The sequence below is a fragment of the Carica papaya genome, chromosome 6 (genome assembly GCF_054855325.1).
Source record: "Carica papaya isolate Zhongbai chromosome 6, ASM5485532v1, whole genome shotgun sequence".
NCBI lineage: Eukaryota > Viridiplantae > Streptophyta > Magnoliopsida > Brassicales > Caricaceae > Carica > Carica papaya.
Genome location: NC_142314.1, coordinates 6,131,037 through 6,157,936, shown reverse-complemented (window position 1 = coordinate 6,157,936; position 26,900 = coordinate 6,131,037). Strand labels below are relative to the sequence as shown.

General features: G+C 35.3%; 3 protein-coding genes across 4 annotated transcripts in view; 2 read left to right on the top strand and 1 right to left on the bottom strand.

Annotated features, from left to right (window-relative positions):
• Positions 1-2,585, top strand: part of LOC110816136 (dentin sialophosphoprotein-like protein) — a 52,160-nt gene extending 49,575 nt beyond the window's left edge. The window contains exon 10 of the transcript XR_015821672.1: positions 1,322-2,585. The gene's annotated coding sequence lies outside the window, so the exon portion shown is untranslated. The remainder of the gene's footprint in view (positions 1-1,321) is intronic.
• A 1,173-nt stretch (positions 2,586-3,758) lies between these two features.
• Positions 3,759-8,746, bottom strand: LOC110816195 (plant/protein). Of its 2 annotated transcripts, XM_088223173.1 has the most exons (5): positions 8,413-8,746; positions 8,078-8,201; positions 6,126-6,140; positions 5,750-5,921; positions 3,759-4,227 (listed from the first exon to the last, which is right to left on the bottom strand). In XM_088223173.1, the coding sequence occupies exons 1-5, from the start codon at positions 8,623-8,625 to the stop codon at positions 4,008-4,010; spliced, it is 744 nt and encodes a 247-aa protein (XP_088079299.1). In that variant the 5' UTR covers positions 8,626-8,746; the 3' UTR covers positions 3,759-4,007. The 2 variants fall into 2 exon arrangements, with proteins under 2 accessions (XP_088079299.1, XP_021899962.2); XM_022044270.2 differs by lacking the exon at positions 6,126-6,140 and having other exon boundaries at positions 8,413-8,743.
• A 790-nt stretch (positions 8,747-9,536) lies between these two features.
• LOC110816156 (uncharacterized) lies at positions 9,537-26,900 on the top strand. Its single transcript, XM_022044215.2, has 13 exons — positions 9,537-9,833; positions 12,010-12,083; positions 19,669-19,752; positions 19,901-19,981; positions 21,471-21,551; positions 22,337-22,429; positions 23,557-23,733; positions 23,859-23,926; positions 24,434-24,485; positions 25,275-25,328; positions 25,419-25,511; positions 25,840-25,906; positions 26,651-26,900. Exons 1-13 carry the CDS (start codon positions 9,692-9,694, stop codon positions 26,743-26,745), a joined length of 1,161 nt encoding a protein of 386 aa, XP_021899907.1. The 5' UTR covers positions 9,537-9,691; the 3' UTR covers positions 26,746-26,900.

Genomic DNA, 26,900 nt, shown 5'->3' with positions numbered 1-26,900 from the left:
GAATCAGATCTAGAACTATAAAGTTCTATCGAGTTGAAGAAGTCGAGCATGAGCTTGACCTCAAAGTAGTTGTTCAATAGCAGATCGAGCATCTTGAGCCGTGAGAGAGATGTTGAGTTTGAGAAGGCTTTAAAGTACATAGGAAGAGACAGTTACTTGAGTCCATGAGAGGACCATAAAATTGCATTTGGGTTTGGTACCTGTATCTTGTCTTCAATCAGAGTTTCAGTCGGCCATGTACCAGTACTGTTGATATGCTTGAGAACCTTAAAAATTCGGAACGAAAAGAAATTTCAAACCAAATAATTGGTTAAATCAAGTTGCTTACTGACATAATTTTTAATGTTAGAAACTCACAAAGAAGAGAAGTACAAGAAAGTTAAAAAAAAAAGAAGAGAAAGAGGAGTCAGCTATAGTAGAGAAAGATCAGAGACTCATGTTGCTAGATCAAAATACAATTAATGATTTAAAAATATTTATTATTATGTAAACAAGGGTAAAGACCAATATATATATATAAAAAATAAATATAAAGAAAATGGCTCTTCGTGCTGTAGTAGCAGAGAGAGAAGGTTTCAACCCAATGATTAAGAAGGAACCAACATTGTATATATGTATATTATATATATAGAGAAACAGAGTGGGATCTTCTCGTAGAATGGAAGAGGGAGAAAGCTTCGAACAGAAAATTTTGTTTCTATGATTTTTGCGGCTGGTGGAGGAGGGAGAATCTCGAAATTTGAGGCTCTAAAAAAAGAATACTACTGTTCAGTAATGAGCATCGCTGCTTGAGAGAGTTTGAGGCTTGCGACTGAGAAGAGGAAGAACCAGAAAGTCACTGGCAGGAGGAGAGAAACTTGTGACTGAAAAGAAAATGTGGGAGAGGAAGTGAGGCTTTTTTTTATTAAAAAAAAAACGGAGTAGCTCTGGTTGCCATGAATGTTTTTTTTTTTTTTCATTCTGATACTCTGAAAGGAATAGAAAAAAAATTAAAAGTAATTTTATTCATCAAATGTGTGCGCTATTTACAATACTACAAAACATGATCATGCAGCGTTCTAGTCTATATAAACAGTTCTAGTCTATATAAACATGTAGATTTTACAAAACTTTAAGTTGTATAGTCTTATAAAAGAAAAATATGATGGTAGTCGGATAGAGGTAAATTGGAAGATAGATAAGCATATATCTCTATCTCTTTAGTTATCTCATTTCCATGCTGTCTTATTTTTAAGTTCGGGCTTTTGCTACTCTAGAATAGTCGCAATTCAAAATTCTTTGTCAACTCAAAGCCCAACGTTTTATCAATTTAATATCTCAGTATCTCTAGTCGACGTGCTTTCTAGCTGGCGGAGGAAATTGTATATTCATGTTCATATCATATTTGGTCTCGACTCTGCAGAGGGAAATATGTTGATACTTTTGTTTCCCATTAGCTGATATATTTTCCTTTACCATAAGTTGGAGTAAGGACTATCAGCTCGCAAAGGTTGCATTAAATCAAAATTTAGCACAAGTAGTACTTTTATCTATTTCCAGATTGTATTTAAATTATGTGATTTTTTCATAAATTCAAGTTCTAGGCTCTAGCTTCGTGTTTAAGGCATGAAGCCAAATTTTGTAGGTTTCTTTTCCTCAACAGTTGATTTTTTGTCATTGTACATAAAATATTTAGTAGTTTAGATGACTATCTCATATATTCTTTTTATCTATTGTATTAGTATTCAATACCATTAAGTGTTATCATTTAGAAGTTCACCCATGCATAAATGTCTCCTAAGAGATTATTTGTCTAAAAAAACAAGAGTTTGAGCTACTAAAAAACAAACCACAAACATGAAACCGAACATTGTTTTAAAAATGATTTGCCTTATTTGCCTATTATGTTAAACTTTGTTTCGAGTCGCCTGAAGTTGGTTTGAGCCCATCCAAGTCTCCACCTGATTTTGAGTTAAATACATGTATATTCGACTTTTAGGGCATTGATATTGTAACTTTTTGCAGGTTGGCTAATGTTTTTGCATCATGGTGATGATGCATGTCTAAGTGATTTTGTTGTTTGGCATTACAACTCTCCTTTTTTTTTTTTTCCAACCTTATGCATGATGGTTTATCTGTGTTATTTTCTGTATTTTGGATTATCTCTGCTGTGATAATGCTTTCTAGTTTAGCAACCTTCAGTTATACATTCGTAAAGCAGGGATTATTTTACGCAGGCGATTTTAGTGTTGTGAGTGTATTTAACGATGGTACCATGCAAATAAATATGACACTATCATTCACTACGACTTAAGACATGTTTGAAAAAGATGTGTATAGCATAGAGAATTTACTTTTAAAAAATTAAAAACTGATTTTCGAACATGGAAAGGAGCATATATTGGGCCAAAGTCTATTGGTTAACTTGTATTGCTCTTATTTTTTCATTGCAATCAACAATTTTGTATATTTTTAGCAATACAAATTTATGTAATAGCTGTTTTGACGGTTGAAGTAGATAAATTCATTACTAATTTATTCACGGCATGTGAGCAGAAAATGTTTCGTTATCTCAAATTAATGAATAATCACAAAATTTCTGTACTCGTACTTTGAGTATTAATTGTCCTTTTTATTTTTTAATTGAAATTAAAGTTTATTAAATAATAGGACATGATGATATTTATTAAAATTTAACTATATAAATATTTAAGTAATGTTTTTTTTTAAAAATGAAACAATTACTACTATTCTATATTGTGGAATGAGATATAACTTTTCCTATATCTAGATGGCATATTTCCTTTTGTAGAAAAATCTATTGCTTGATCTCAACCTAAATTTTCAGGCACGTTAACTTACAAGTGACACTGAAAAATGAGAGTGCCTTGCATTGAACATTGCAGAAATGCACCAAGGGAAGGCACGAGTGGTAAACTTTTTTTATTGATGGGCAAATTTTTCTCAATACCCTTCTTAATTTTCAAATAACACTAATAAACTATTTCCCATCAGTTAATATATTGAATGATTGAAAAACGAATGACCAAATATAAGCTTCTTCGTTACAAGTATTTTCTCTTGCATAACATCAAATGTCAATTGATATCAATATGGTATAATTTTGAAAATGTACGAGATTATTTGATTTAATTAAATTATCCGTGATCAGTTTGATACAATTGATAAATATTTTTTTAAAAAAATTTGTTTTCATGGTACAAGAAAAATTAATATAAAAAAAAAATGACGTATAAAATAATTACTAATATAGCAGAAATTTCATTTTGACGGAAGATATAAAATAACATAAAGTTTATTGAATTTATTAGACCAATTAACAACACGAAATAATTTGATATAAAAACATATTATACAGGTTTATATAAGACAATTTTACTGCCGAGATGATATTAAATGGCAGAAATCATAACATATAATATTTAAATAAATTTTGTTTGCACGACACGTTCTCTTGAACATCTCTAAAATGTTGAAGACCTTGATAGATTGTATCGGCATAATGTATAACATATTGGCATGTCTCTCAGACGTTTCAGCACTTAAATACACTATGTTGCCATCGTAAGTTATTGTTTTCTTCCTCTTTGTTTTTACTTAAATTCTATTTGTTTTCACTATGATAAGTTGAAAGACAGCAACTTCTATTATCCAGCATCACTTACAGAGTATTATCACTGAAATTGTTTTCACTTTTAAAATTATCAGAACGGTATCCTTCAGGTGTCTTTTTAAGTAACAAACAGTAAATAACTTGGTAAGAAAGTAAAGAGCTTGCATGACATTTGATGCTAACCTCTCAAAAGGTGAAGGTACTATAGAATTTCCTTAAGACAGAAACCATGTAATGACATAAAGGAACAAAATCTCAAAGTAATTCTGTCCACTTGTCCTGCTGCACTTTCGAGCCAAGTCAACAGCTAGCAGCAAGTACATTTTTCAACGGTCATCTACTTTCCTGTTTATATCTCCTAAGTTATGTTACATTACACCAGACTAACTCTCAGCTAATCAAACTGCTGCCTAAGTTGCATCTCAGTTTCACTCTTCCATGTGGCATGAGATGACTGGCCTTTCATCCTCTTGTTCTTCTCCTTCTCTTTTATAGTAGAACCCTTCTTCTTTGGTTCATTGCTCGGGTCAGTGGGAGGGCGATCGCCACATAATGGACAGAACATTCCTCGAGCATTAGAATAGATTTTGGGTATTCCACAATGCAAGCACACTCTGTAACACAACACATTCAGCAAAAGCATAGCCACCAGTACTGTGACCAAAAGACACAGATGTGGGCAGACACAAACACAGATATTTTTAACTGATCAATGACTGTGCAAGAGACCTACATTTGTTCAGGTACTGAGATTCTTATAAGATACTTATGGCTTCTTATCTATATGGGTAGGAGAAGCAAGAGGGGTAAAGCTACTGTCCTAGGGGAAAGTAAGACTTTCAACAAGAATTGAGTCAATGTTCAAAGAATCAAAAAGTGAGAAGCATTTGGTTACGCGAGTTGTATTTAGTTTTATATTTTAGATCTGTTCCGTGCATTGAGTTTCCTTAAGACAATTCTAAAAATTTTCAGTTGTTAGTTGAGAATGTGGGGATTAATTTTTGCTGTTGTGGTGTAATTACTGAACGTAGAAACCATCAACAAGTCTAGGTTGTTTCGGGAATGAAAAGATTCAGCAGAATCTTGCTTTGGTTTTTCAGATTCCTTAAAACACTAGGGATCAAAGGGCTTCCTCCTAACAAGCATTTTTTTGAGAAGAAAAAACTTGGTATATTCAAAGGGCACTAAGGGAGTTCAATCCCCTATAAAAAAGAAAAAATTTACAATTTTAACAAAATCATGATGAGCTCCCCAAGTCCTGCTTGACAAGCCCTTGTCCTTATTCTCACAGAGACAGGGGATACATCAAACATATCCTTTTTTGTGATTTTCTAGTCAACCTCCATAACTAGATCCAGAAAACCTGAGACCATAATTTTCTGACTCCCACAGGAATGATTTTTTTACAACACTAGAGTAATTGTAGCAGAGTTAAAAGGATCCCATGCGTCCATTAAACAGGTATTTTATTTTCTACAAATTCAGCCAATCTATAGAAGAAACTACTAACAACAAGGATAAGAAAGCCCCTTGTAGTGAGAAAAACAGTGGATGAATAAGTGGATACTTACTGGGGACCTCACTAAAGATGTCAACTGGGAACGATGAGGTGGGTCACAGGGCTGAAATCCTGGGATGCAAGCGTGTGAATTTTTGGGAGTTAAGTTCATTTGTCCCCCATGAATATAGAGAAGGTTTATTAGGTTATCACATTACAGTCCTAAATTGTTGCTTAACTACAAAGAATAGAACATAGGCTTCAATACATGTCATAGACTCTCATTATGAAATAAGTTCCAATCTTTCTTATGATTACTAAACAGTTAATTCGTTTTGTCAACTAATCAGTGTATGGTCTATGCCACTTCACAGTTTAGGTACCACCCCTGTTTTTTTCCTTCTTTTATTATTGTTGTTCTCATTCTTATTACAAATGAGGGGAAGGGAAGGTGCAAATTCCTAGCCCTCTATGCATGTCTTGCTGAGCAGACCCGTAGACAACTAGATATCTTGCAAATTTTCTGATATTTCCATGAATACCCACTCTCAGATGCACAAAAGAGGGAAAATAGACTCGGTGCTTTTTAGCAAGATTCATGCTTCAAAGAAAAAAAAAAAAAAAGAAAAGCAACGTACCTCAGCAGTTCTGCAGCATCTTCAGCACTGGGATTAGTAGCAGCTGCCACACGCCTGCCTTCACCTTGTGCCTTGCTGGAAACTGATGATGTTGGAGGCTGAGTGCCTTCAATATCACTTCTTACCCAGTCACGGATCCCAACTAGCTGAGCTTTGGCCTCCATCACAGCACCTATTAAAACAAATATAAGCTGAGCTAATCTTATTTATTGGTAGCCAAGGGAGATGATATGATGCTGCTTAATAGAGTTTGATGACTTGAGTTTGAGGACTACACCCAGTCTGTAAAAAAAAGATAATTTCCTGAAGAGAAGTTCGGAAGAGTGCTTGTTATAAGAGACCAAACGTTGACACATGACAATAAAGCCATTCATACCTCCATAAGACGAACCTAAAATACCAGAAGACCCAAAATTAATAATTAACCCATTTCTCGTTTACTTTGCTGGTAGCATCTCGTAGTGATTATTCTTTATTTTAGAAAAAAAATTAAATGTATTGCATAAGCACCATGGAATTGCAACTTGCATACAAAATATTTACATGTTTAGCAAAGTATCTACTAGATCCCCAAGATCCTCACTAGAGTATATTGGTTGCCTCTTAATAAAAAAACTTATGACCTAAAACCAATAAATTTTAAATATGTCAAGGGAAGATCCACATCTCTCAAAAGCTCTCCAATTTTTCTCCTTCCAAATGCCCAAAAAGCAGGTAGAAGGATGAGCCAAAGGAATCTCTTTTTTTTTTTGTTTGAAATAAAAAGGATAACGTGTATTCATTAATTACAGGCACCAAGGGGTTGCCAACCCATTTACGAAGGATATTTACACATCTACAAGGACTTCAATAAATTTACCAAAATCCTCCATAGAGAATTAAAAATTATCGGTAACCAAACATTCTAAAATTCGGTACCATCTATCCCTAACCCTATCAAAATTCTCCTCCATCCCTTTAAAAGTCCTTTTATTTCTTTCTTTCCACAACACCTAAAAAATTGTAAGAGAAATGAGATCCAAATATTTTTTTTCTACCACTCACCCACTTTCATGCCCATAACTCATCCCTCACACTACCAGCTATTGTCCAATTAACATCGAAAATCCCATACACCATATTCCATAACTTAGTGGCAAGAGATGAGGATGTGGGATCCGATATTGACTAGGTTTGAGAAGAGATTAGAGGGCTGGAAGAGACACTCATCAAAAGCATGCTGGGCAACTTACCCATTTACTACATGTCCCTTATGACTATTACGATGAGTGGTGCAAAGAAATTGTAAGTTATTCAACGCAAATTCCTATGGAGTGATTCGGAGGAAATAAGAAGATATCATTTCATAGATGGGAGGAGATCAAGAAGCCAATTCCCCAATGAGGATAAGATTTCTTGTGGAGGTTTATGAAAGACAAGGGTATCTTGTAGAGAAGGGTAATAGAAGTAAAGTTTGGTGCATATGAGAAAGGATGGTACACCAGAACATTGTTAAGACCGCAAGGGAAAGGTTTGTGGAAAAAGATTTGTACGGATAGAGACAGATTCAAGTCCTGTATTAAATGGAAGGCTAGCAAGGGTGATAGAATCAGTTTTTGGCAAGAACCCATAGCTGGATGGTGAAGCCTTCGGAGATCAATACCCAGAAATTTTTGCCATAACATAACAGAGTTCTGTTCGGTCAGCTCCTTCTACAAGTATCTGACAAAGCAAGAAAACCCTAGTACCAAGTTTCCTTTCAGCCAGATATGAAAGGTTAAAGCTCCTCCAAGAGTTGCTTACTTTGCGTGCAAGGTTTGAAGGGGATACATTCTGACTATTGACAAATTTATGAGTAGGGGAATGATTATGGTGAACAATTGTTACTTCTGTAAAAGTGTTGGAGAAACATGTAATCATGTTCTTCTATAGTGTCCGGTAGCTGTTTATGGTTTACTGGGTATCAATTGGGTGACGACAGATTCGATCAAAGATGAACTCTGCACGTGGAAGAGTATCAATCGGCAGAGGAAATTTGTGAACTTTAAACCACTCGCCATTTTCTGGGTGATACAGGATGAGAGGAATGAAAATGCTTTTGAGGGAGTTGATGATGTGGGGAATTTTGAAAGGATTATAAACAGATGGTTCCAAACCCTTGACTTTTCAAATTCGAGTCACTTTCTATATTCTATGAAAGATTTGGGAGTCGTTGTTGACATCTTGGTAGATATATAAATAATCTGGATTCGGGTTGGCATCCCTTTGTGCCTATTAATATGATTTATGTTTTGTATTTAAAAAAAATGGTAACTTCATATACACAGTTATCATATAGGAATTTGGTACCTGTGGGTAAATCTTTTTTCTCTCCGCGACCATGATGCCTCCTTTGCCGATGATCCGCAACTCTATCTGCTGCCTGGGATTCGACCTCGACGCAGTTATTTAGAAACGTGGGAGGTCCTGAAATCTCCAGAAACCACAACAGAACCGACAGGGCAAGCAATAATCCCGTTAAGATTAAAAGTTATCACCAACACATAATTCACAAAAGAGATTAAATGTTTGAATGCCTTAATTGGTCGATTACAAGGTTCTTTCTGTACTGAATCGAACCAAAACGGAAGAGCCCCGACAACTGGAACCTAATAAAACCCGTTAATCCAATTGAGAGGGAGTACCTGGGAGAAAGCGTCGAATGCGGAGGGAAGTCCGGAGTCATTGGAGGATGACTTATAGAGGTCAAAGGCAGAAGATTTGTAGCTGGGGATGGCAGCGGCAGGGGAGGGATTATCTCCGTTTTCGTAGTCGTCTGAAAGCTCATCGTATGCCGCTACCGTTTCTTCCTCTTCTTCTTCAGTGGAAGAATAGCCTTGGAGCAGCGACAGGCTCATTGCTTCTTCCTCCTTCCCTGGTAAAGAGTGCGTTTCTGAGATGCACTTCGTGGATGACCAGGATTTGGCTTTGGTCAAGTCTGGTTAGGCACTGCGTGTTTTACTTCAAAAATGATTGATTTTAACAGTTCGGGAACTGTAAATATATATTATATATATAGACATAATTTTTTTTAAATTTACGTGGTAATTATTTAATTTTATGAAAATATTATTTTTAAATTATTTATTATTTTTGTTTATTTATATAAAAAAATGTGTGTTTAACTATATAATTATTAATGTATACATTTTACATGGTTTATATTCAATTGATAATAACCTCAATAAATATTTATAATAATAATAATAATCCAAATAAAATTTCATAATTAATAATTTTTTTAATTTACGTAACTTATTTATTTGTATAAAAAAATTTTTTATTCGACTGTATAATTATCAGCGTATATATATAATAATATTGTTTTATAAAATAAAGTTTAATGTCATATAATTTATTATTATTTAAATATTTCTATATATAAAGAATAATAACGTTTGTTTAAATATTATCTTTTGAAAGTTATTTGAATTTCCAAAAAGTAAATTGTATTAAAAAGGAAATTAAAAATCAAGATGATTAATTGATTTTTTTTCCTTTTCATTTTGCCATTAATGATATTTATTTATCTAATAAGAAAAATATCTTTCCTCAATAATCCCTTTTTTTAACACAATTTAATTTCTTTATATGGAAATTTGACCATGCTCTATATCAACGTGGACCCGCTGACCAACTTTGCCCCTTCATTCTTGTATCCCATATATATATATATATATATATAAAAACACGTACAATATAATAATGGTATGCAATAATATGTTGTACCTTACAATTATGGTACTACACAGTAATGCAATGCCCGTGCGAGTAAAAGTATGTGAAAAGTTCTACGTCTGGAAGTATCTCCTTCGTCGTCCTCCTCCTGTCTCCTCGGGCAGCTTCTCGTTGTTGCCGACTCTCAATTGGCTCAACCGTTCATAAGAGGAGGTTGAAAGGTTGGTGCCGCTGCGGTGCTCGACGATGGAGCGCATCATTAACAATCTTAAGAGCTTGGACGCGTACCCTAAAATTAACGAGGATTTTTACAACCGTACACTCTCCGGTGGCGTCATCACCCTCGTTTCGTCTCTTGTCATGTTCATTCTCTTCGTATCCGAATTCAGTATGTTCTTTTTTTTTTCCCTCTTTCTCGTGTCAATTTTTGAATTTTGTTTTTCTTACTCAGGTTTTGTTAACTTTTGTTTACGTATCGTTTTACGTGTATGCATATAGATATGTATATGATGTGTGTGTTTGTGTGTATGCGTGTGTATGGACTGTATATAAGGTGATCATATAGAAGGGAATTTCTCTGTTGCTTGGCGATTTGGGTTTTGGCAGTAGAGGAGGGTCGCAGTGGGATTTGGATACTAGAGAAGTTGGTAGGTCGGTATATTGCTCTGTGAAAGGGATCCTTTTTGGTAGACACGCAATTTTCTTTAGTTTACCTGTTGAGCAAAACCCTGTAAACCTAAAGTTGATTTATACTGAGCAAAAGTCCTTAATTTACTACTGTTGTAATTTCCCTTTAGTTCGTTAATGAGATAACTTTTCATGATTGACTTACAGAGTTGAGCATTCGGCATTGTCGATTTGAATGGAGCTTTTTACCAGCTATTTCTTCTATTGAGCTTTTGTACGTCTTCGTTGAGTGCCAACACTATAGATTCTTGGAAGCTTTCCTTGCGTTAATCAAGAGCTAGGATATGGGAGTTGGTGAAATTGGAGTGTTGACGCAGGATAAAATTTTTGTTAGTAAATATCATGCAGGCAACACTATATTATCCTTCTTAAAGAAAAATTCAATGTAACATAACTGATTATGATGTACACCTTAATTGTACTCTATAAGTGCAAATGCAATAAATTATTCCCCACATATCTAATTTTGGTAGTCACAAGGAACATTGACAAAGCGCACACAGACATTGGTGACTTGAGTTTAGCTGTAATTTGGTTAATAAATGAAAATTCTTTGATTATGATAGATGCATTACAAGCTTTCTTCTCGCAAAAACAGAAAAAAGAGATTCAAATGTTTGATCAGTGTTGCACATTTTTCAGCATATATGTGCTGTGAGCAGTTGAACTTGGCTCGATTTGAAAACTAGTAGTCATTGTGGTTATTTGGGGACGTTGACTGAACAGTTTTACTAGATCCCTTCAGAAAGTTCCTTTCTGGTTTTTGCAATAGTGCCTAGTCACGTGTTTCCCAATTCATGGTCTATATCTAAGCTTCATCATCTGCTCAATCTTCTCAAACAAACCCCCCCCTCTCCAATTGTTAGAGCCATGGCATCCCATAACTTTTTTCAATTTTTATTTCACTTGATTTTTATTTATTGTCTTAAATAAAAAAGCTATAGCTGCACTAAACCATCTTCATGTTCCTTAATGCAAACAACTTCTAACTATTTAGTAATTGTCCATGGCTCATATGCAAGATATTTTGCACTTGGGCATTTAATATGTAGCTGGTTCTGCCATGTTCAGTGAATGTAATTTGACTTGGTTCCCTGAAATCTATATTTGGCAAATAATATTGTTTTACTTCTCTCGGTATATTGTTTGGAAAGGTACTTCGGATAGGATATGCTATTATTTTTTTTTAAAGACATATAAAGACAGTATTAGCCATTTGGTTAGTCAAGAGCTGCAGAGTTTGTGAAAATAGCTCAATACCATTTATCTTTTTCCCCAAATCTGCAATAGAGCATATTTGAGATATCCCTTTAATGTCCTTGAGTTTGTGGTTGCTTTTCTGGCAGACTACTGATTATAGGTCTACTCTTGTGTTTTTTGTCCATATTCTTTGACGTCAAAGTGTGGTTTTGATGAAGAATGGAGGTTCAACTTGTGGTTCTATGTTCACCAGCCATGGGGAGAACTAACCAACCCATTCTCTTCTTAAGATAGGGTTCAACCGTTGGAAGTTATCAGATCCCTGGTTGGATAGATTGCAAGTTCTTCCAACCTTAGTCTGAATTGGCTTTATAATGTGTAAATTAATGATCAAAGATCAGGGAGACAGAAAAGGAAAATCAATGAACATTGTGAGGAACTACAAAGAGGACAGAAAGGGTAGATGCAATCATATATTTGCCATTATGCTTTGCTCACTGTTGTTAATGTTGTTGTTTGTCAAAGTTATATGTCACTATACAAGTGTTGCAACTCATGTAGAGATAATCTAGGAACTTATCATCTTTTATCAAGGTTTAAAATATTAATAACTGAATCTTGGGTTCTTCAATAATTATATTTGTGGTTCTCATACACTAATATGTGTCTTTTGGCAGGATTGTACCTGCACACTATCACTGAGACAAAGCTTTTAGTGGATACTTCAAGAGGGGAAAAACTGCGCATCAACGTAATAATTAGTGCTTTTTATGGTTTTCCTGAAAATCTTTTTTTTTCCCCCTAAAATAAGAAGAGAAATATTATTAAGGATAGGAGAAGAAAAAATATGATGCTGAGGATAATATATCCTCCAAACCTTTTACATTGTGAAGGCTAAGAACATTTACTAAAACAACAAAGATCACAAACTCAGTGCACTATCGCTCCTCAGTTTCTGTGACACAAGAACAGAATGTTAGTAAACTGTCCATCAGTCTTAACCCATAAGAAGGCTAGAGATTTCATTTGTTCCCATAGGAGCTGACAAGGGAGGACTCGATCTTAAAAAAATTCTGTTATTCCACCCCTAGCCACAGCTCCCTTAAACCTGCAATCATTGAACTTCTCCAGATTATTTTAGCTTTTTTCAACCCCGCACGGTAAGAGGAAGAAGCAGTCCGATGAAGGAGGGACAATGACACCAGCTCAAGGATACCAAACAACCTGGTCCACTGCTTCCAAGGCATAGCATTGTGAAGGAATAGATGTTCATGGGTCTTCCTGTTCTTAAAACAAACAACACAAATATTTGGTGAAAGAACCTTATAAGACCTACAAAATTGCAACAACTGCTTACTGTTAAGTCTATTGAAAACAATAGTTCCAGCAAAACACTTAAGCTCTGAAGGGACTTTTGCTTTCCGAAATGCATTGGTAAATGAAGTATTTAGCAGTAAGAGTTATGGGTAATATGACCAAATAAACATTTACATGTAAAAGTTCTGGAGGGGTCTAATTTCCAAATCTTTTCATTTGGATAGTGAGAATAGAAGAGAGAAAACTTTTAAAGAGAGAAAGTTCTAGAGTGAGAAAGAGCAGGCAAGCGATTTCCTCGGGTTGTGGTAGGTTGAAGGGGGGCGGACGGTAGAAAGGAAAAGTAGGTGGAGAAGGAGTGACGATAAACAAAGAGGAAGACTAGGTCGACCGCTCAGGCTAACTAGATAGGGGAGGAGAATATGGTGGTGCAGAGAAGGAAGTTCCTGGTAACTGAGAATAAATCATTTGACGTGGTTTGTGAGGGGAGGAAAATGGAAGGTTTGAGGATTACTGAAAATGGGAGAGGGTTCCGAGTCTCGATATCTTTAGAGGAAGAGGATGTGGTTTGGCTATTAGATGCTTTAGAGGACTTATAACGGAGGAAGGGAGGTAAGACATGGGGAAAGCATACGATAGGAAGAAACAAACTCTGGGTGGCGCTTGGGCGAAACTGGAATGGGAGATACCTGGTGTTAACAGAGAAGAGAGGGAGGGGCAGTGAAGAGAATATTTATCTTGGAAGGAGAAAAAACAAGAGACTGGTGGAAGGTGATGAATTCGGTGTTTGAGCTAGTGGACTGCCCACTGATGAACCCGAATAGTAGGAAGAGGTAGGTGGTAGTTGGAGGAGAAGATGTGAAGGAAGAGGGGAAGGGTATCACACAGACAAAGAGAATTATTAAGTGCCCACACTACAAGGTGAATCTTTTGGATTATTGTGGAGGTGGTCGCGGAGAAGTTGTTTGTGGAGGTGGTCCAAAGCATAAGAGAAGTGTTGAATCGAGTAGGGCAGATAGGACCCCTGAAGGATGTGAGTCGGGTCAATTTTGAATTTCAAAATGAGGAGTAGGACCATCGCATGGGATTTTACCAAGACGCACGAAGTGGTAGTCATTTTGGGGATGAAGGATTGGGTTGGGAATTATTAGGCCAAGAAGCTTGGGCAAAGGTTGGCTGATTGGAGGCATGAGGCTCACGTGGGCGGAAAAAAGAAAATGTGTGGAGAGGGTTGGATCGAGTAAAGAAATGAGGAGAAAAAAAAAAGCCCAAGAGTGAGAGGTCTGGAGGCTAGTAAAGAAAAGTCTAACTTGAATGGAGTATTCAAGAGAGGAGAGAGAGAGAGAGAGGAGAAGATGAAGCTTGAGTGGACGTGTAGGAGGAGCGAAAGGAGGAAATCGAAGGTAAGATCGATGTTGGTATAGAGGAGCCGAATCCGATTGAAGAAGCAAATGAAGAACAAACGAGATTGAAAGGGGAGTCTTCAGATAAAAGGAAGGGAAGACGAGAGGGAGAGGAGGTAGTAGGGCAAGAATGCCTGGAAGAAGGAAATGAACCAGAGAAAGAGAGAGAGTCGGCGATGGTGCTAGTGGAGGAAGGAGATGTGATCACAATAATCTTAAGGGAACCAATGGCAGAAGAGCAGAGAGAAGATGGATTGTGGGAGGATGAAGAGAGTGACGAAGGAGAGGATTGCAATTCTGTTTGGGTGATACAAAATATCCAAAGAACTAACAGAATATTGTGGGCCATTTTTGAAGGTATTGAAGATTCTGTAATGGAGTTATTTACAGAAATAGAGAGGAGGAAGGAGAAGAAGAAGAAGAAGAAGGGAGAGGAATCAGTGGCTAAGGAAAGGAGAAAGCATGGAGAGGGTGAATCAAGGGAATTGAGAAAGTTGCAATTATCAATAATTGATGATTGCAGGAGGAAAAATAACAAGAGGGAAGGGGGTTTGCTGATGGTTTGTAAAATAATTGGAAGAATAACCTCTTGGAATATACGGGGGATAAATAATAGAAAAAAAAAGACATTATCGAGAGATGTATGAGTAGATGGAAGTCGTATGTCTTTTGTCTTCAGGAAACAAAAATGAAGATAATCTCAAAGAGAAAAATAAAAAGTTATGGAGAGTGAAGGAAGTTGGGTGACAAGTTCTTTCGGCGGAAGGTGTGGCGGGAGATATTGTGGTGTTGTAGAGGGAGGAGAAATTTACATGTAAAGAGGTGATGTTGGGAGAGACAACTATTACGTGTTTGTTTGAGAATTGTCAAGGTGGGGAAGAGTGCGTGTTCATTAAGGTGTACTGTACAGGAACTAGTAGTGAAAAGATTGTGTTATGGAGGGAGTTGGAGTGTAAGAAGAAATGGGGTAACAAATGAGTTGTGGACGGATTTTAATATGGTATTGAGACGTAAAGAGAGGTCGAATGTATATTTATCTAGAGCTTGTGCCAATGAACTCATATAAGCATTTGACAAGTTGGACCTAGTGGAGTTACCACTGTTGGGGGGTAATTGGACGTGGACAAACCAAAGAAGCAACCCTTCATCTTCAAGAATTGATTGGTTTCTAGTGTCATATGATTGTCTTCTTCAGCTTTTAGGTTTGTGGCAAAAAGTGCTGCAAAGGCCTATATCTGATCATTTTCCAATGAGCATTGCATCAGATGGAATACAATGGGGTCTTCTTCCACTCAGACTTGATAACAAATGGTTAAAGACGAAGACTTTCTTATGTATGGTTTAGAAAAGATGGGATGATACATTTGTGAATGGGAAAGTAAGTTTCAGGGTTGTTAAAAAACTTATAACATTGAAAGCTAAGATAAAGAAGTGGGTGAAGGAGAAAGTGAAAGAAGAAGAATGTACTAACAATTTATTGTAGGAAATTGAAGACATTGACAAGAAGGAAGGATAAGGGGGGTTTAACTAAGGAGGAAGCAGTGAGAAGAGAATCGCTGAGAGTGGACTTGGGTATTGGGCTTCATGTGGAGGAGATTTTGTGGAGACAAAAGAGTATAGAGAGATGGCTGAAGGGCGACAGCAATACAAGATTCATTCATTGTTTGACCAGTCATAGGAGAAAGTGTAACTATGTGGAACTGATGATTGACAACCACAACATAAGGGGTAATGAAAGAATGAGGGATAAAGCTCAAGGTTTCTTTCATAAACTGTATGTGGAAGAGGTTAGTGGAAGGCCAAGATTGGATGGACTTCAGTTCAAGGAGTTGGATGAGACAAGAAGGAATGCAATGGTGATAAAGCATCAAGGCCAGACAATTTCAATATGAGGTTTCTGCAAGAGTTATGACATGTTGTTTAAGGAGATCTGCTGGATGTCTTTAATGAGTTACATGAATCGGGGTCTTTTGTGAAGTCATTAAACTCAACTTTCTGGTGCTTATTGCCAAGGTGGAAGTGGTGAAAAACATCTTAGATTCAAGGCCTATCAGTTTGGTGGGTGTATCTATGAACTTATCTTTAAAATTTTGTCTAGGCATCTGTCCAGAGTGTTAGGAGAAGTTATTTGGGAGAGTAAGCATAAATTTGTTGAGGGTAGGCAGATTTTGGATGTTGTCATGGTGGTGAATGAATTGATGGACGATTTGGTGGGTAACAAGAGGAAGGGGGTACTTTGCAAGTTAAATATAGAGGAGGTGTATAACCATGTTATTTGGGAGTTTGTAGATTATATGCTGGGTAGGTTGGGGTCGGGCAGAAATGGAGGGGGTGGATGAGTTCGTGCATTGCCACCTCATCTTTTGCAGTGATGGTTAATGGAGGGTCTTCTTTTTTCAAGGCGTCTGGTGGGCTGAAACTTGTTTATCATTGTTATGGAAGCGCTAAGCAAGTTGTTGGAGAAAACAATAGAGTTAAAGCTATTAAGAGGAGTGCAGGTGGATAGAAGGGATCAACAGGTGGAGGTTTCTCATCTTTTCTTTATTGATGATACTTTGATTTTTTGTACCTAAGGAGATGATAATATTAAACCTTAGATGTGTTCTTTTGTGCTTCTAAGCAGTTTTTAGATTACAAATTAATTTAAATAAATCAGAAATAGTGAGAATAGAAGACGAGAGGGATGATGATAACTTAGCAAGGGTATTGGGTTGCAAATCTATAAAGCTACCCATCATGTATCTTGACCTTTTGTTGGGGGTCTAAATATAAAGATATGAAGACTTAGGAATCAGTGATAGAGTTGTTTGAGAGAAGACTAGCAGAGTGGAAGAAGAACTTTTTGTCTAAAGCTAGAAGGTTAACACTCATAAAAAGCATGCTTACTAACCTTCCCATTTATTATTTGTTTGCTTTGACAATACTTGCGAAAGTAATGAAAAAGTTGAAAACTACACAATGTCGTATTCTTTGGGGGAGATGAAGAAGGAAGAAGGGGATATTATCTATTAAGTGGGAAGAGGTGAAGTTGCCTATGGATCAGGGGTGATTGGGGCTTAGATCCTTTGTTAAGATGAATATTTTCTTACAAAGAAAATGGTTATGGAGGTATATGAGGGAAAAGGAGAGGTTGTGGAAGCGAGTTGGGGGATTGTTGATGGAGGAGGGATCACTAGAGAGGTGGTTACATCGCATGGGATGGGGTTATGGGCAAAGATAAGCATGGGGAGACAAAAATTCCAAGAATGTATCAAATGAAAGTTGGGCAGGGGAAATAAAATCCTAATCTGGTTGGATGATTGGTTTGAAAGAGGAAATCTCAAAAATCAATTCCTGAAGATTTTTGCCATTGCATAATCTAAGAATATCATGCATTAAAAAAATAATCTAAGAATATCATGCATTAAAAAAATAATCTAAGAATATCATTGTTGAGGAAGCCTATAGAGAGGGAAATGGTAACAGGGAGTGGTTTGTGAATGTAACTAGGAACCTCAACGATTTGGAGACTGAAGAATATGAGGTATTACTTCATCTTTTGTCCACTGTGCACTTGAATGACAGTAGGGACCAGATGTTGTGGAAATTGAAGAAGCACGGGAGTTCACTATCAAGTCCTTTTATAATTATTTGGTGCGAAGAGATTAGGAGTGATTAAAAAAATAATCTAAGAATATCATTGTTGAGGAAGCCTATAGAGAGGGAAATGGTAACAGGGAGTGGTTTGTGAATGTAACTAGGAACCTCAACGATTTGGAGACTGAAGAATATGAGGTATTACTTCATCTTTTGTCCACTGTGCACTTGAATGACAGTTGGGACCAGATGTTGTGGAAATTGAAGAAGCACGGGAGTTCACTATCAAGTCCTTTTATAATCATTTGGTGCGAAGAGATTAGGATTGGTTGATCCGGTTGCCAAATAATCAAATTTGGAAAGTGAAGACTCCTCCAAGAATTGCTTTGTTTTTTTTTTTATTTTTTTTGCTTGAGAAGTGGGAAGAGAATACATTTTGACTATTGATAAACCGATAAGGAGTAGAACAATGGTGAACGGCTATTATCTGTGCAAGAAAGCTGCTGAATTTTGTAACCATATTATCCTTTGGTGTTTAGTGGTGTATAATCTTTGGACAATGTTATATGGTTTATTAGGGATTAATTGGGTTATTGCAGGGTCGGTGAAGGATGAGTTATGGGATTGGGAGGGGATATGTAAAAAAAAATATGTAAATCTTATTCATTTGACTATTTTTTGAATATTTTGGAAAAAGAGGAATAGTAGAACTTTTGAGAGAATTGAGAGATACAGGCCTAAAGTTAAGGATAGATGGATACACTATTTTGATCATGACATTTATAGAATGGAGGATTTTGGAAAAGTCATTGAGATATTAATAGAGTTGTAAATATCTTGTAAATGGGTGACACCTTGGTGCAATCATATACTTCGTATATTTTTTTATCTCAAAAGAAAAAAAAAAGATAGTGAGAATAATGGAAATTTTCCAAGAGTAAAAAGTAAGGTTAGCATATCAATGGCTTCTTTATTGCTAAGGTTTTTGCAAAAAAGAAAATTTAGGAGATTCCTGTCCATGTGACTAAAAAGGCAAAGAGATAGAGAGATTATAACATGAGCATACATTATATAAGTGTGGGAACCGATTGATTAATGAGTTATTGACTATGTAGCAATCATTCCAAAACAATATGCGTGATTCATCTCCCATTCTAAGGCGGGTAAGGGGAATGAACAAGTCCTATACACGGGAGATGGCCTTATAGGGATTTTGTGGGTAATGAAATTTCTAGCAATGGAATCCCTTCCATTCCTGTGATTACCATGGATGCTTTTAATTACCCAGTGCCAAAGAGAACAAAGTTCCTGCAGAAAACACTTAAGTCATTTTGACAATAGAGATAAATTCTATGATACCAAATTCCCAATGCACAAGCCTCCATTGTTTCTAGAAAGACAATACACTTCCCATTCTATCAGTTGATCTCTTGAAACCTCCTAAGTCCTAGTTCAGGGGAACTTATATATAATCCTCTTCAAACTCAGCATTGGACAAGAATTCTAAATAGAGATCAATAATTAGGAATAATGTATAGACATGTTTTGATTTTGAAGTGACTCTACCCCCTAAAGAAAATAGACCTCCCCACCAGCAGTTGAGCCGTTCAGAAACCTAATTGAAAACATCATCCCAAATGGAGCTAATCTAGGTTCCTGCAAACAGAAGTTTTCCTTAAATGCCCAATTAACAAGTTTGCGTAACTCTGCATCTTATATATGGGAGCTGTGAACATATGCAAGGTGTTCTGGGATCGCACTGAGCTTTTAATGTTGGGAAACAGTATTGGATATTTTCTTTTGACATTGAGCTCCTACGGCATTTTTTGGAAAAAAAAAATCCTAGAACATCCAAGTTTTAAAATTTTGCTTTGCTTCAGTCTTTAAATATGAGGATAATTAGAAAGGAAGGTTCAGGTTAGTTGGTTCTTTAAATATACAGAATTTTAGGTTGCATAATGGTTAATTTTTTCCCTTAAAAATTTGCAAGGACAACCATTTATGTTTTAGTGATTAACTTCCTGGATGTTTTTTATTTTGCAGTTTGATGTCACTTTTCCTGCTATTCCTTGTACATTACTCAGTCTTGATGCAATGGACATCAGTGGAGAGCAGCATCGTGATATAGTATGTAATGCAACCTATGGCTGTTATATGAAATGCTGCTTCTCTTTAACCATTCAGTTTTTATTCATTTTGGTGCATCTGATCGTTTCTGTTTTCTCCAGTTTTATTGGTTTAGTTGCTTTTACTGATTCATGACCTTTATTTGTAGAGACATGACATAATAAAGAGAAGAATTAATTCTCATGGTGATGTCATTGAAGTCAGGCAAGATGGGATTGGGGCACCAAAGGTTAGTAGAAAGAAGTATTGTTTTTGTTGCTATTTCTGTGTCAAAGTATGTATTTTACGTCTTGAATCTGTTTGATAAGTACCACTTACAACATCCTACCTTTTTAGCTATTCCAAAATTTTTGTTTTTTAAAAAAGCTGATGACTTCATTTTCCATTATGTTTCTTTCGTGATGTATGTATCTATAGGAAAATATTAATGCAATATGTGTAATATATTTGTTTCTTAATTTGACTTCCTTTCATTTGATATCTACCTTCTTATTGACGCAATCAACTGAAGAAAGAACTGCAATATATGTAGTCAATTTGTTTCTTAGTTTGACTTCCTTTCATTCGGTATCTACCTTCTTACTGGCATAGTCAATTGAAGAAAGAACTTTAGTGGTCGTTTTCATTAAAATAGTGCAGATGAAATGGTCCAAGTATTGTTTTTAGGTGTTTTATGAGACCCGAAGGGAGTGGTTATAATGAAACAAATGGAGTGGTGAAATGATGGGGTTTGGTAGCAATTTCTCATAAAAAATTGTTTGGTGGCATTCAATTAAAAGTTTGAATATTGAGCAGGAAGAGCTTGATTGAAAGATCTAAATGGTTAAAAGAGATTGAGAAAGCAGAGAGGATAAGTTAAAATGATCTTTAATGCAAGTTAGGTTAATGGATCCAAGGACTACCTGAACAAGGATGATGCAATGACATGGTAAACCAAAATAATATCTTATTAGAACCAAAAGATTAGACCTAAATCATATTAATGGGCTGTTTGGATTGGCTTTATTTATCGGTTTAATGTAGAAGTACATGAAGTTTATAAACTAATGGAGCTTATAAGATTTTGAAAATAAGTTTAATATGTTTTGTTAAGTTGTTTTTCGTTTGCTTTATAAGCTCCATTTTGATAGTTTAAGTTGTTTTTTTTTTGGTGAATGAGTGCTTAGAAGTTGAAAAGTTGGTAAAATAGCTATAATTGACAAATGGAAAAAATTTGGTAACCTTTTCAATAATATTTTGGTGGAAAGAATATAAAAGCTAAAAAGGCTATTCTGCAGGGCTTATAAGCGAAAATTCCCAAGTACGTTGTGGGTAAGATATGTGATGATGGTAGTGAAGAAAAATTTTCGACATAAAAATGGTACAAGGATGTGTTGAAGCTAAAAACTCTTCCTGTTTGATAAAAACACAACTATTATTCGAAAGGCACTGAAGATTTGCCACAGAAAGATCTACAAGCTATTTTGATTGAAAATTGGAAGCTATGCAAGTGTATTATTAAGGACTCTCATTATCTTTTAGATACTATATCTTCATTTCTGTCTGGTCCAAAGGATTTTTCTGTTATGTATTTACTCATCTTACCATCTCTCCTACTGTTTTCATATTCTTTATTTTTACACTATGCATACGTCAGTCAAAATCATCTCTCTTTTAGTTTTTCTTATTTGTTAGCTGGTTAATGTTTGTCTCTCTTATTTTATGTTTATTTTGTGCAGATTGAGAAACCCTTGCAGAGGCATGGTGGCAGGCTTGAACACAATGAAAAATATTGTGGTTCATGTTATGGTGCAGAAATGGTAATAATTATATGGTCTGGTATCACTTGTCTACTTGATTTGGAAGCATATGGCAGTAATATGAGTTGAGCACTGATAAAAACTTTCAAACTGGTTAGCTAAAAAACTAGTCAGAGAACTATTTTAGTTCCCTGTCTCCCTCCAAACATCCAATGTTTTTTAGAGGGGAAGAAAATTTCTGAATCATGGTTTGCTGTTTTAAACCTATGTTCATTCAGGAAAAAAATGTTTGAACCTTGGTTGATAAATTTAGATGTCGTGTTCTGTAAGATTCATCACCAGCACCATCACCATCACTATCAGGATTATTTATTTGAATGGTATGGGGCTGGGAGCTTGCCCTATTTATGTTTCTGAAGCAAATCTTTCTCAATATTTCCTGATCTTGTCCTTTCATTTTTAGGAGCAGCTTTATCTGGTAACAAGTGTTACAAATTCAAGATCTTGGGGCCTGAAAAAATTTTCTTTTCATGGTGCAAGATGCATGGATTTAAAACTTTTGTGTTAACTATTTGACATCTAATCATCACCTAAATGAAATTTTGAAAAAAAAAATTAATTTTTGTTGCGGCTATCTAGATTTCTCATCATGTTTTTTATTTTGCCTTTTAACATGGGTTTTTATGTTTAAATTGGTTTTCTTAAGTGAAACATAAAGATGCTTCGGTCTTCTAAGTGTTATCCTGATCAAACTAATTTTTTCGTTCTTCAAAAGTCTATTTACTTATCCATCCATCTCTCTCTCTCTATATATATATATATATTTGTACACATCTATTTTGCAGACGGATGATGATTGCTGTAACACATGTGAAGAGGTTCGTGAAGCATATAGGAAAAAAGGTTGGGGGCTAACAAATGCAGATTTGATTGACCAGGTCAGTTTGAAAGCTTGATTTTTCCAAACTCTTTTTGGGCACAACCAAGTAAAGGTGCTAGAATTTAACAGGATATCTTCTTTGCCTTCAGTGGTGTTCGTCTGGTTCTCTTTCCTAGTGATCTCTTTTTAAATCCAAATAAGAAAAGAAAGGGCAGGATATAAGCTATTACATCTGGTCGTCACTTTAAAAGTATACATATTAATACTGTGCTATCTTTTGTCCTTTTTTATTTGGAGATAATTATTTAAAGAGTGCAATTCCAGCAACATCTCTTCCTTGAATGGTTGTTGCCTTCACTTCAAACACCTGAGGAAAGAAATCTTAATGATTGTATAAAGTGGAAGAAAAGAGGAATCTTTTGGCTTTGCTTGGCTTAAGGTGCATGCGATGTACAAGGATATTTCTTTGTCTATTCTCCTTAGGAATTAGTTAGCCTTTCTTTATTGAACTTTCTTTTTTTATCAGGGCGTTTTCTCCTTTCAGTATTCTTTTATTGTTGAAGACACCTAGTCCTCTTCAATATACTTCTATCTCATTTTCAAAAAATAATTTGTTGTTCATAAGAAAGGTATTGGCCTCAAATTTGAAAGCAAGTTGGGTTTCTGGGAAATCTTCGAAATCGTAATTGCCATTTCACTACAGATACCAAACTCACTTTCAAATGTATTAGTGACTTGAATGCCGCTTGCAGCATTGATTATCTTTTATCTATTCATTTAGAACCTTGGTGTTTAGACAAAGGAACCCCTCGCAGATCTGGAACCACAAATGAGTGTATTTGATGCGGAGCAGGCAACTTGTTCTTTGTGTTATAGATTCCGTGTTATTGAACTCGTTTACAGAATAATAAATGATGGTTGCCAGTCAATTGATTTTCCAATGATCCAGTCATGGTGGCTCACTTTATTTGCTGCAAAGGCATAATGCTGTCCATTTATTTTTGTGCAGTTCTTGAGGTAGAACTGTGAATTCCTGAATTTAATCACCAAGTACAATGAACTTTACCATGTGCATTCTGATCTGAAATGCTTCTTCTCGTGCCTGGCTGTGAAACTATAAAAATTGTTGGACTTCTTTTTTGCTTTATATAGTTTCTGAACTGTTCCATGTGCTTTGCCTTTCAGTGCACAAGAGAAGGCTTTTTCCAGAAGATCAAAGATGAAGAAGGTGAAGGATGTAATATTTTTGGATCTTTGGAAGTTAACAGAATTGCTGGAAATTTCCATTTTGTTGCTGGGAAGAGCTTTCAGCAATCAAATCTTCATTTCAATGATTTAGTTTTCCAAACAGATAGTTATAATGTAAGAGACATCTCGTGTTTTTTCCCCATAAATATAGAGAATGGTATTTTAACGTCTGTCCTGCTGTATCCCTTTCTTTTTAGCTTAGTTTTACCTAGTTTTAAACCTTATGGTGCATGATACAGATAACTCATCGCATCAATAGATTGGCTTTTGGTGACTATTTTCCTGGAGTAGTAAATCCCCTGGATGGGTGAGTCTTTCTCACTTTGCTTCCATATCTTTCATCAAAATTAGAATTTATTTTTGCTGTCTCAATTTTTTGGGAAATTGTTTAATGTCCTTAGGTAGGTTATGCATTAAACTTGGCTGTGCGTTATTTCTTTGCATGTATTCTTTAACTTCCTTCTTATTATTTTCATCCTCTGTGGCTATGCTTGTAAACTTGTTTTGTTCTGATACTAAGATTGGGTGTTCAAATTATTTTTTAATATTAAGCCAAAATGTAGCTTCACTGTGGCCAGCTCTAGTATCTGGCATATGGCAGTTTTATGGCTTCTATTAGATCATGGTTTGCCTAAGAAAAGAAGACCTAGATATGGTGAGAAAGAGACAAGAATTCCTATTTGGAATATTTGGTTTCATTCATACCATTTTGTGACGTCAAAATTTTGAGTTGAGACTACGTCTGCCTATTTAAACTAATTCATAATATATTTTTTCAATAAAAATCTCTATTCAATTCATTTTACCTTTTCAGGGTCCAGTGGGTGCATCAAACCCCGAGTGGTATGTACCAGTATTTTATCAAGGTTTGTACTATTGAGGGTTGTACCTCTCTTTCTGGTTAAATACTTTTATCTCTCTCTCTATCTATATATATACATATATCTCACACTACTCCCAGGGTTTCCCTGAATCAGATATGAAACTTTTCTGCCCTTCTTTAGATTTTTTGATGCACTTAGTAGGAAGGCTATTAGCATTTGTTGGTATTAGAAACGTGCATAACTTATGAACATCTTGGTTACAAGTTTTATCTTAACAGTCACTGATATACGCTGCCGAAGGAAGTATTGACTGTATCTCACACCAAAATGTGCCCCTAAAAGTAAAAATCAGGAATGGAAGAAAGTTTAACAACTAGAAAGAAGATATAGGAACTCCAACAAAATAAAAGAAATGTAACTCAATTAAGTATAACCCATTCCAAGAATCATCTTTTCTTTCCTGTAACTGCATCATCAATTTCAATTAGAACTATTCATTTTATCTGTTTCAATATATCACCTAGAAATAACTCCAGATTTTTAGTAATCGTTGTGATTACTGAAAGAAAATCTAGTCCAACAGTTTTGACTGTTCTCTGAGAGAGTTGTTTTGACAAATTTAAAACTTCAGCCATTAAATATTTGTTGATATCTTGAATGAAAGAAATCTAGCTTGCAGAAGTTTGATCACATAAACTTAAGTTTGGAAAAGCAAGGTGGAGAATTTGCTTGTTGGTGCAGTATGGATATGCTGTGCGGTTGATGGTGTTATTTACATTAGTTCATGTTTTAAATGAGGTTCTCACACAGATTAATTGGTTAACTATGCAGGTGGTCCCTACAATATATACCGATATAAGAGGCCGAACTGTGCATTCAAATCAGGTGTTGCTAGAAACTGATGATAAAAAACATTTGCTTCTCGTCTATTCATTGGATCATTTTCTGAAATTTAGGGGTATTTGCAATGTGCAGTACTCGGTGACAGAACATTTTAGGAACTCAGAGGTTGTCCACTTTGATTCAGTTTCGGGAGTTTTCTTTGTCTATGACCTCTCCCCAATTAAGGTGGGTTCCTTTGTCAATATCTAGCAGCCTAGTTGAGTTTCTGATATGAAGCTTTCATGAGACTCTAGGTGTTTCAGCTGACATTAACTAAAAATTTTCCATTTTGCTTTCCTTTTAAAGATTTTAATCTTCTATACTTATATGGGATTCTGGAATCTTTCGTATAATTGGTAACCCAATTTAATTGTTCCCTGATTCTTATATGATTCCATTTGTGCAGAGGGTGACAAGATAGTTACTTGGATGAATTTAAATATTAGCTGATTTATTAGAAAAATATATTAGCTGATTCACTTTCCTGAGAATTGGACGATTTTTCATATTGCAGGTTACTTTTAAAGAGGAACATATTTCATTCCTGCACTTGATGACACACATATGTGCAGTTATTGGAGGTATTATCATCTCTTTATCTTTTAGTCCCACTCTGCCTAAAACATTATAGACATTTTAGAGAGTGTTTGTGATTGTTTATTTGGTGCTTATAAATAGTTTTCAATATCCTTACTTCAATATTTGTGTTTGGTAACACAAAATAGGGTACTTCTTAGGTTATTAAAAGTGACTTTGAAGTAGAAAATAAACACCCAAATACTAATTCTCTTTGTTTTTATGCTTTTTTATCTAACCATTTTACTTAATTACCCTCTTGATATCATATTAAAACTAACAATGTATTTGTAATACATATATTTTTATTAGTTTTTGCAAAATATAATTCCTCATTTTTTGTAATCAGCACTTTATACTAACTTGTAACTTTTATTTTCTAAATAAGAATTTAGTTACTCTTAACTTAGAGCATTTTATTGCTTTAAACACATTTTTTTCAGTAGTGTCAGACATTCTTTTATCACATTCATAACCCCGAATATAAATAAATTTTGTGGTAGAGTACACCCGGTTCCTCTCCCCAGTAACGTGAAATGTTATAATAGTTCTGATAATCCAATTGTCCAGCCTATTATAGGAAATATATTCCCTTGGATTAGTCAATATGGTGCTTATATCAGACAGTTAATGATGGTCACAGGTTTTCTCCTTTTGGATTAAGATTTAGGCATTACTCCTCTATGGTAACTGTTGTTCTTTAATTTATCTTTCTTGTTTAAATGGAAGTTATTTTGATTGTCAATTAGGTATTTTCACGGTTGCGGGGATTATAGACTCGTTCATATATCATGGTCAAAGAGCAATTAAGAAGAAGAAGATGGAGATGGGCAAATTCGGATAATCCAACACAGGGCATTCTGCACTGGCAACAGTAGGTGGAAATGGTAAACTGATTTTTTCACGAGGGTTTGTTGCTATTTAGCCGGGAACAATGTTTAACAAAAAGGAACAGTAATCAATCAATCAATCAAATTATAATCTCCAATATTCAGTTAA

Bases quoted from the DNA above. Each gene is read 5' to 3' on its own strand.
- LOC110816195 (XM_088223173.1), bottom strand. From the start codon at position 8,625: ATGAGCCTGTCGCTGCTCCAAGGCTATTCTTCCACTGAAGAAGAAGAG. The intron at 8,202-8,412 runs GTACTCCCTCTC...TGGTTTCTGGAG, and splicing joins CATTCGACGCTTTCTCCCAG to ATTTCAGGACCTCCCACGTT. The intron at 4,228-5,749 runs GTACGTTGCTTT...GTTGTGTTACAG, and splicing joins GATGCTGCAGAACTGCTGAG to AGTGTGCTTGCATTGTGGAA.
- LOC110816156 (XM_022044215.2), top strand. From the start codon at position 9,692: ATGGAGCGCATCATTAACAATCTTAAGAGCTTGGACGCGTACCCTAAA. The intron at 19,753-19,900 runs GTATGTAATGCA...CTTTATTTGTAG, and splicing joins GAGAGCAGCATCGTGATATA to AGACATGACATAATAAAGAG. The intron at 23,927-24,433 runs GTGAGTCTTTCT...TTACCTTTTCAG, and splicing joins GTAGTAAATCCCCTGGATGG to GGTCCAGTGGGTGCATCAAA.